Source organism: Ipomoea triloba, chromosome 11 (genome assembly GCF_003576645.1).
Source record: "Ipomoea triloba cultivar NCNSP0323 chromosome 11, ASM357664v1".
Taxonomy (NCBI): Eukaryota; Viridiplantae; Streptophyta; class Magnoliopsida; order Solanales; family Convolvulaceae; genus Ipomoea; species Ipomoea triloba.
In genome coordinates this window covers 8,909,827-8,920,136 of record NC_044926.1, presented here as the reverse complement: position 1 = coordinate 8,920,136, position 10,310 = coordinate 8,909,827, and the positions used below count along the sequence as shown (strand labels likewise).

At 35.8% G+C, this 10,310-nt stretch overlaps 1 protein-coding gene across 1 annotated transcript; it reads right to left on the bottom strand.

Moving 5' to 3' along the window:
- Positions 1–779: 779 nt before the first annotated feature.
- On the bottom strand, positions 780–3,104 carry LOC115996278 (thaumatin-like protein). The gene is made up of 3 exons (XM_031235459.1): positions 2,993–3,104; positions 2,488–2,865; positions 780–1,331 (listed from the first exon to the last, which is right to left on the bottom strand). Exons 1-3 carry the CDS (start codon positions 3,051–3,053, stop codon positions 1,030–1,032), a joined length of 741 nt encoding a protein of 246 aa, XP_031091319.1. The 5' UTR covers positions 3,054–3,104; the 3' UTR covers positions 780–1,029.
- Positions 3,105–10,310: the final 7,206 nt, after the last annotated feature.

The following is a 10,310-nucleotide window of genomic DNA, read 5'->3' as shown; positions in this document are numbered from 1 at the left end:
AATTTTTATTCTAATTCCCATATTTTTAATTTATTTGATATGGTATATAAATCAAATAAAAGTAGGTTGTCCCTTGTCAGTAGGAATCCAAGGAAGTTGCAGCTGGCATTGCCAACAAACCTCTGATTCATTAACAAAAACATGACTATACTGTTTCATGTCGTTTTCTTTCTCCTCGAACATCAAAGGAACTTGTCAGTGAGGAATCCAAGATCTCTATCTTATTTTTATCATTAATTACATCACATACATTCTTATTTAATAATCAATATTCAGATTTCATTTATTTTCAACATTGCAGATATGTGTTTTTTTGCTTACTTTTATTGCTATGAAATAAGATCTAAACTTCGTGATCCAGAATAAATCTGAATTAGCTTCACGTGGTGAGAAATTATTGATTTCTATTTAAACTCATCTTCATTATTAAGTATTTCTCCAAATTACTGATTATGGGTAGGGGTTTAGATTTCAAATATTGTTGCCCAAGGTCTAAAACACAAGACATCTCTAACTAAATTGATCTAACTGTTGATTTGGTAATCACAAGATTACAAGTTTGACTCCCAATGAAAGCGGGCTATTAGCCTTCTTGGGTTGAGTCGGTCAGCTATGAATGACGTAAACTGATTTATCTCCTTATGGTCATTTACCTGCTAGGAAGCACACACTTTCAGGTAATGGCTGCAAGTTTCTTTCATCGCTCATAAAAAGACTAAAACACAGATAAAAAAATGGCTGCAAGTTTTTCTCATCACTCAGAAAAGTACTAAAACACAGATGAAAAACAAAACAACAGAACTACTGAGCATAATAAATAGTCAACAAGGAACAAGTACTAAGTGACATCCAGCATTGATAATGTTAATAATAGAGCAAACATTTCTGGGAATAGACATTGGATCTAGTCTAGGTTTAGCAATAAAATAGATGAGAAAAGACCAAATAAGAGAGTATATATATTATGCTACTAGCACTGATGAAGCACCACTATTGATGATAATAAATAACAGTAGTAGTGATGGAATACTAATGGTGAGGACAGAAAGTGACCAAATAGCTGCCCCTTGTGCAAGTTGCAATGCTAGTGGGATCATCATAAGCATAAGAGTAGGCCTTTGGGCAAGCGGTCTTGAAGATCCTCGAGTAGGCCGTGGGCTTGCAGGAGTTCGGGCTGCCAAAGCTCCCGGTGCAGCAATATCTCGGGGAGTTGAAGGCCGAGCAGGCGCTCTTGCAGGCCACCACGCTACGGTTGTCATGAGACCTCACCTGCAGCCCCACCGGGCAAATGGTGTTCAGATCACTCACACACCCTGCATAGCTGCATTTCCCTGCAACACCATCATATGATATATCCCATCAATTCACATTCCTCTCTCTCGGAACTGCTCGAGCATATAATATAAAAATATAAACATGTAGTCTAACTATTAACTTAAGTTTTTAGTCGAAACAGAGAACACATTCAAGATTTCGAGTGAAGTGAGGGTTGAACACATTGAAAGGAAAGGTTTGTGCACCCTTGCACTTGGCCCTTCAAGCCTCCGCCAACAATCCTCTAACCACTTGGTGCTGGACTTGCCCCTTCTGGCCTCCGCCCAACAATCTCCTGCCTTAACTGCAAAGTTTTTGCTTTTGCTGGGGCTCACGGCTTACCACTACGCTAAAAGCTATAGCTAATAGAGAAGGCGTAACTTTATTTCTTTATACTGTCGCCACATTTTAAAAAAGGAGGGTGCTGAACTTTGCCCTTCCCGCCTCTCTCCAATAATCCCTAACCACTTGGTGTTGTACTTGGCCATTTAGGCCTCAGCCCAACAGATTTGATTAAAGTTTTTGACAGCTGAACTGGATCTAATGACACTTTAATTTAATGAAGTATGGAAAGTGGCAGGTGATAATCTTTAAAAAAATGATGTGACCTCATTGATTCCCTATGCAATTCAAAACAAAACAAACAAACATCCCAAACATTTCATAATCAAACTTGTCACTGCCACATCCCCTGCTTTTGGATTGGAATCCAATATGGTATATAAACTACAAAATCTCTAGAATCCCTTAGGTCACCATGTCATGTGTTTCTCATATGGTGTCACCAAATGAACTAAGTTATCTCCATTGTTTTCTTGTGTACTCAAAACAGTTGGTAAAGGTAAATAAACCAAATTCTTTCTCAAACCAAAATTAAAGCATTTTCCATTTAGATTCCTGGGCAAAAGCACAATCATTTGGGGACAAAATCATTAGATCAAAGTATGAATCTTTCACTGTTTAAGGTCATTTGGTTGGATTAATGTTGGGACTAAGCATAGATTACTGTTTTTTATGACAAAATCTTGAAAAATTTTAAAGGGTGATTATGTTGAAAATGACTAAAATGCCCTGCCAGACAGAGAGAATACAACAGGCACATGTAAATTTGAAGGGGGGTAAAGTGGGCAGTTCAAGCTCACTGAAAAATCGGAGATTTGGTTGAATGCTCACCGGTGCCGCGGAAGGGAGTGATGGAGATGGCGAGATTGTAGCCGTCGACGAGGCTGACGTCATAGAAATCCTGGTCATTTCCGAGAGTGATCTCGGCGAGAGTGGCCGGAGGGGTGCCGCCAATGCCATTGCAGAAGAGGGCGCCGCCGCAGTCCCCGGTGGCGCAGCGGCCGCGGCCGGAGGCGTCGAAGGAGCAGCCGTGGCGGCCCCACACGCGGCCGGACCACCCCGCCGGGAGGCGGAGAGTATACGCCTTGTTCGGCGGCAGCTTGAAGCCTCCCCGGGCCAACACCGGCTTCCCGGCCCCCGGTTGAATCCCCGGCCAAACCGGGTGCCTACACTTGTTGTACAACGTCATTGTCGTCGCCGATACCTCCACTGTTTCCAGAAAATAAAAAATACAGAAAATCAGAGCAAAATGTTAATGATTTATAGAAGTGAAGCAATATAACGCATCAGATTATATGCATTTTTTTGAGCAGAAATAGAGAGGAAGGTGATTTACCTGAAACGAAGAAGAAGAAAATGGCGGAGAGAAAGAGGAGAGATCTCAACATTGGTTCCATGATTGATGTGTTCAGAGCTTGGGCTAGTAGTAATAGTAGGAAAGTGTATTCTGTTACACTCTTGGAGACGCTAGTGGGAATGGGGTTTTTATAGAAAGATCAGTACTGGACTACTGGTAGGGTTTTCTTATTTTTCTGATTTTTTTTAAATAATATATGAATAATTGAAGCAACATATACTGATATGCTCTCTCTCAATTGAAAAAAATTAGAATTCGGGCTCCAAACGATCGAACCCATGACTTTTAGCATGAGGTTGGATCTGACATCAAATTGAAACATGCGCTTCACCTCAACTAAAAACTTAGATTGATAGTTGAATTAACATTTATGTTTATACTAATTTTTCAGGCAGCATTGCGCAATGAGATAATACACAATGTTTATTTTTAAATAAATACATTAAAGTATATCAATGCAAAATTATATAGGTGTTGTTCATGCATAGTCACATAGATAATTGAATGTTGAATTTGTTTATTTAAATCAGTAATTTAAAGTATATGAATGCAATATAATATAGGAGATTCATTATAATTGACCTTAAAATAAATGTGTTCAACTTTTTAATAATATAGTCTAAATACTTAGTCTAAAAACAATAATCTAAATAAATTTACTTTTGGTTTGAATTTCTTTAAGGCTTTCCTTTTTTGAATTGCATTGTCATTATTTTCATCTTCAATATTTGTCATTTTTTTTTAGTTATATGCTCAACATGAAAAACATAAAATAAAAGGAAATAGAGTAGAAACAAAGAATGTTTAAGGTATTGCTCTTTTTAATTGAAAGATTCTCAATACATACCAGTGATACTACTGCAATCGAGTATTGGTAATGTGAGATCTTTGAGTACCTATAACAATATAACATAGAAAAGTAAATACTCATTAAATAAAAGCAATGATATTAGGTATATGGCCACGGGCTTAGTGCAGTGATTAGTGATTCGCTGTCTAAGTTGATGTCAAGACTGAAGGCATTTGGGATCTTTTGTGCGCACTTGAAAATTAGAGTCTGATCAATGGGTTAATTGCATAGCTCGTAATTTACCTCTGCAGTGACTCTAAAGGTAAGATCCGATAGACTTAGAATTAATTGAGCGAAGTTGGGATCACCTAAATATAAAAATAACACATTTAAAAAAAAAAATACAACGGTATATGCATTAAAACTTTATAAAAGGATTATATTAATGTAATTGTGTATAACTAATTTATGATAAAATTATGCCTCGTTATTTGTATGGACAATTATGATACTATATATTATCTCGTGCAATACACGATCTAAACTTATATAATTGAATATGAAGTATTGTTGTAACATTTATAATAAAAGAAACAAAATGATGTAATATAATTTACAAAAATATGTACTCTCAAAAAAAAAAAAATTTACAAAAATATGTCCAATTATTAACAAAACCTAATGTTTGATTTAATATTATTATTGAAAATATAAATTATAAATTATTAAAAACCACTTTGTAGATTATATTAGTAATAGAAGTACACAATCTTTTGAATTCACCACTCCATGTAAATAGTTAATGTGGAAAAAATAAATACGAACTAATATTTTAAATAATAAAAATAATCCATCTTCATTATGTAAAATATGCACCCAATCATAAGAAAATATTAACAAACATCTAATATAAGAATCATATTTCACTTATTCGATCAATATTCCGCGAACAAATGTGAAAATTTTGGTAGTGTAATCAGTTTCCAAAAACGAAAGTGGTTATTAAGTGGCCTACTGTGAATGTGCAAGGCTGTCAAAACAAAAATCCACCTGCTCTCTCATTCTTTTTTTTCTTTTCTTTTCTTTTTCACTTTTATTGTCCTTTTACTTCTGTGAAAAAGGAGACACTATTGCGTGTACATCACGCATCTTTTCTTGTACATTTACAATTTTTGTTTTGATTTTACCGTTTCTTTTTTTAAACAAAAAATATTTGAACATATGTTAAATAGTACAATACTTGATAATAAATATAAGATGTAAAGCTTTGGTATTTTAGGATAATTTTATGTAGAAATAGGGTCAAAAGGTAAACACAACACATGATATGATATTAACTACTACAACAAACTCATATGGAATAGTGTCAGCACTGACCACAAAGAAAAGGTTAGGGCAGAGAGGGAGTTGGGGTTGGAGTAGGGCTAGGGGTAACAAAAAAAAAAAAAAAATCACCTAAGAGGGAAAAATATCATAGAAAATCAATACTTTATTTAAGTGTCACACGTCAATAGTGACAAGTATAGTTTCTTTCAAATTTCAAGGGTCTCCTACCACGATTCTGTGTAAATCATGGTAATTCAACTGAACATAGGAGTTAAATATTTATTTACTACGCACAAAGAGTCTACTCACTTTCAGAGGTTGCTCCCACACTACTGTTGGTGAACACAGATATTAAACATTTGCTTACCGCGCATAAGGAGCCCCTCACTTTGAGAGGTTACTCTCACACTGCTGCTAGTAAACACTGATGCTTGACATTTGCTTATTGCGCACAAGGAGTCATCTCATTTTGAGAAGTTGCATCCATACTGTCGTTGATAAGACTCGATTTTTTTTTTTTTTTTAAATTTCTCATTAACCAACTAAGTTACCTATACGGACGAGTGACAAGTATAGTTGAGAAAGTGCACGAGTACAGAGAAAGTGGTACACAGCTTTCGAAAAGAGAATGAGTGGAGCGAGGATTGTCATTGTCCGCACCAGAAGAAAAAGATTGCAATTTCACATGCTCTCTCTATCTCTCTCTCAATCTCTCCATTTTAATACTTTACTCTCTTCTTCTCCGCACTCATTCATCTCTGCTTGCTCTTTTGGGGTAAATGCCAACATATTTCTTCTCCTTTTGTTTACTTATATTTTGTCTCTTACCCCACTGTAATTCAATCGACACACTCTATTTATATGCATCAATGCATGTGCCTTTTTCAATATAAGTCAAATGTAAATAGTTCCAATTTTATGGCGTGTTTACATACACGTTTCAACTCAATTCATTCATAGTATTAGTTTTGTGACTTTTGTCCCCAGATTTTTAGGGCAGTTTTGTAGTTTAAAAGGTAGAAAAACTATTATTATACTTTGAATATGTTTTAATTTGAAAAAAAAAAAGTTAAAAATATTATTTCTGGAATAATAATTGATAGACTTATAGGACAGTCTAACTAATCTAATAACATAATAAGTAAGACAAAAAAAATATATCAACAGTTCAATTTATGTAAGTCATTCCAACCAATCACTTGGTGGAGCTGATCGATCAGTCGGGTTGAGCCCACACATACAAGACTACTAAAGTAGCAAGATGTTAAGTCTAACGCGAAATATGGGAATACCAAGCAGGTTGAGGGATCGCCTTCTTCAACCAATAGGGATGCCCCAGGTTAGGCATACTTGTCATTAACCATCATGTCATTTGTTTAGAACCTCAAGTATAAATAGCACACATTTGTTCAATATTATACAAACTTATCTCCTACTCTCTTAGTTATTACTTATTAGTGTAACTATAGACCCCAGTCTTGATATAGTTTACGTTATTTACAATAACAATATTCGTTGACATTATTTTATCAAGATTTTAATTGGTGAGGAATAACAAAATGGCATTGATTAAAATTGAATATAGTAACATCACAGATGTGAAAGTCAAAATGGGATTTCATATTTAGCTAGAACTCTTATTTATACCAAGACTCCTATAGAAAGACTCAGCATCCCTCCATGTGCAATCTATCAAGCCAACAATTTCAAGGCATTGATTCATTTGTTGTATTGTAGCCTTGTAGGATTTGTAATGGTGACTCCATGGAATCCATGCATAAACATTAGGCGTGTGTTTGGTTCGCACATAGAAATTGGAATCGGAATAAAAATCAAATACTTGTTAATGGTATGAGTTATGGTGAAAGTATTTTGCATGTTTGGTAGTAGTGTGGAATTGAAATGATTACTAATATTGATGTTTGGTTATGTATGACCTATAATGGAATAAAGGTTTTAAAAATATAAAAATTAAAATTTAAGGCAATTGATCCTAATACAATGACATCCTAAGCACCAATATGAACAAAAAAAAATCAAAACAAAAATCTAAAAATACTAATCCAAACTTGAAAATCATATTACCAATAAGATGGAATGATACATTTTTTAATTAGCGAATGGAGTTTTAATTGAATGGTAATCAAATCTCATAGTTATGTTTTAAAAAGCTGTCAACCTAACACTAACTATGATTTTGATTCCTATTCTTAGTGTGTAAACTCATGAAACAAACACACCCTAAATGTTGTTAATGATATCAAGTAGGGGGGGAGAAATGATATCAAGTAGACACGCTTAACAAAGTTGGGCTCACACAAGCTCAGCCTTTGATTGAGTTGCTTCAATTATTATACCATGTATCAAGATTCATATTGCTTTGCGAACCCTAATACAAAAATTTTATACCTTCAGCTAACACATTTTGTACATACAATTAACCGTTTATGTACATGTAAACAAATAACTTGATAATTGCTTTACACAAAAATAATAACTACAAATATAAAAATATCAATTTTAGGTACAAAATGTGTCAACTATAAATACAGAATTTAAATTTAGTACGGTATGATGAAGAGACCTGGTCGGAAAGTATGATTGATGAGATCTGATTTGAGACAATGGTCAATGGCTCGTTACAATCGGAGCAGTGGGAAAGAAGTGAACGGTGAGGATGAGTTTGTAATTGTTGTGCGGCAATTCATCAGTGAATTTCCAGTGGGTGGGCCCCACAACACTATGCAGATTCTATTGCTATTCTTGTCGTTTACTGCTTTCCCTGCTAAGCATCACGCCCTCACCACTCACCAATCACCATGTCTCTATTAAATTTCTTTTAGGGCTCGTTTGGTTCGCGGAAAATATTTGAAGGGAAGTGAAAGTGAAATTCCATAAAAAAGTAATTACCAGGAAAATAAATTCTATTGTTTGATTGATGGAAAAGAAGTTACTAGAAATATTGATTCCACTGTTTGGTTGGATTTAAAATGGTAAGGAATAATAGGTAAAAAGACATATATGCCCTTATTATTATTATTATTAACCTATACCAGTAGTAAATCACCAAGTCCACAGACTATTATTCTTATTTCAAGTTGGGGGCCATAATACAATTATTACAATTGTTATGCCGTGGACCAGGGTCCACCTTGCAAGGTGGACTTGGGTCTAAATTCACATACACTATACTCTACATTCACATACAGATTCACATACAGTGTACTTTACATTCACACTTTGTAAACTCCACATTCACATACATTATACTCTACATTCACACTTTCTAAACTCCACATTCACACATTATAGGATTATATGATACTCTACATTCACACTTTGTAAACTCCACATTCACACATTACAAGATTATATGTTTAGTAACTATATTACCACTGTTATGCATTCACACATTCAAAACTCTATATTCACATGTCCTATGCTCTATATTCACAACTTGAGAACTTCACATTCACACATCATAGGGCTACAAGTTGCTAGAACTTTTAACTCTATTACAGATTCACACATGCATAACTCTACATTCACATTTCTATACTCTATATTCACAATTTGAAACCTCCACATTCACACATTTCTGGGCAACTCTACATTCACACAATCATAAATGTGAATAATGTACATTCACGATTCCTATACTCTACATTCACACTTTGAAACCTCTACATTCACACATTTTTAGACAACTCTATATTTAACAATATGTTTACTAATTTAAAAAAAAAAAGAAGACAAAAACGACTAGTTTTGGACCAAGGTGGACCTGGGTCCACAGCATAATTTGCCACAATTATTAGGTTTCTACATTTTCACTCCATTCTCTGGTCACTCATTCTCCATCTGGTAGAAGCGAAGCAGTTAGCAGTAGAGCTAGAGAGGCAGAGGCGGCGAGGGCAGGTGACGACTGGCGTGGCGGCGATGCGGAGGCTGAGGCGCAGAGCTGAGGCGGCGACTGGCCAGGCGCGGCGAGGGCAGAGGCGGAGGTGGAGGTGGTCACTGGCCACGCGCGGCGACGACTGTTGGCTTTCTAGTTTGGCAGGGAGGAAGAAGACACACGAGGACGAAGAAAATAGAAGGGCAAAATAGTCTACTCAGGTCAATAATTATTCCCAACCACCATGGAAATTTTGTTTTCCTCATTTTTGAGGAATTGATTTTCCATTGGAATAAAAGTTCCATGAACCAAACGCAGGAATTAACCATTTTCTTTGATTTGAAGGAAAATATTTTCCTTGGAAGTGCTTTTCCTGCGAACCAAACATGCCCTTAAGGCTTTGGTTCGCAGGAAGTTGGCAGGAAGTGCATTCCACAGGAAGTAGGTTCCGAAATTGTAATTTTCTGATGTTTGGTTTACTATAACTTGTTTTCCATTAGAACTACAATTCCTCATTTTGGAGGAAAACTCGGATTTTGTTTTCCGGTGCTATTGGGAAAAAAATGGAGTGTGAAGGCTATTTTACCCTTGATGTCTTCTTCCTCCTCTGCTCGCTGCCGACTGTTTGCAACTCTCCAGTGACCGCCTCCGCCTCGCCGTGCCTGCCTCACCGCCTCTGCCTCGCCGTGCTGACTCATCGCCTCCGCCTCGCCGTGTTGCCTCTGCCTTCTGGTCTCAGCCACTCTGCGTCTACTGACTGCTTCGAAGCAGGTCACGCACGCAGTAGAATGAGGAAAAAACGGGGATGAGGTGAAGAACTGAAGATTGCAGAAGGAAAGAAAACCTAAACGTAATTGTATTAACATGTATGTTGGATTGTTCAATATTGGGCATTTGCCATTTGGGCCCCCAAATTGAAATAAGCGGTTTTTTTTTCTAATCAAAATTGAAATAAGGGTTGTGTACTTGTATAATAATAATAATAATAAGAAGGGCATTTAGGTCTTTATACACATTATTCCTTACCATTATAAATCCAACCAAACAACAGAATTTATCTTCCCAGCAACTTCTTTTCCACCAACCAAACAACAAAATTTATCTTCCTGGTAACTACTTCTCCACAAAATTTCACTTCCACTTCCCTTCAAATATTTTCCACGAACCAAACGAGCCCTAAGAGTTTTTTGCATTTTTAGTAGGCACTTGTAGGATTGGTCCACGATTTTTAAACTTTTCAATTTTGGTCCATGACTATTGTTTTTTTTTTTTTTTTTTTTTTTTTT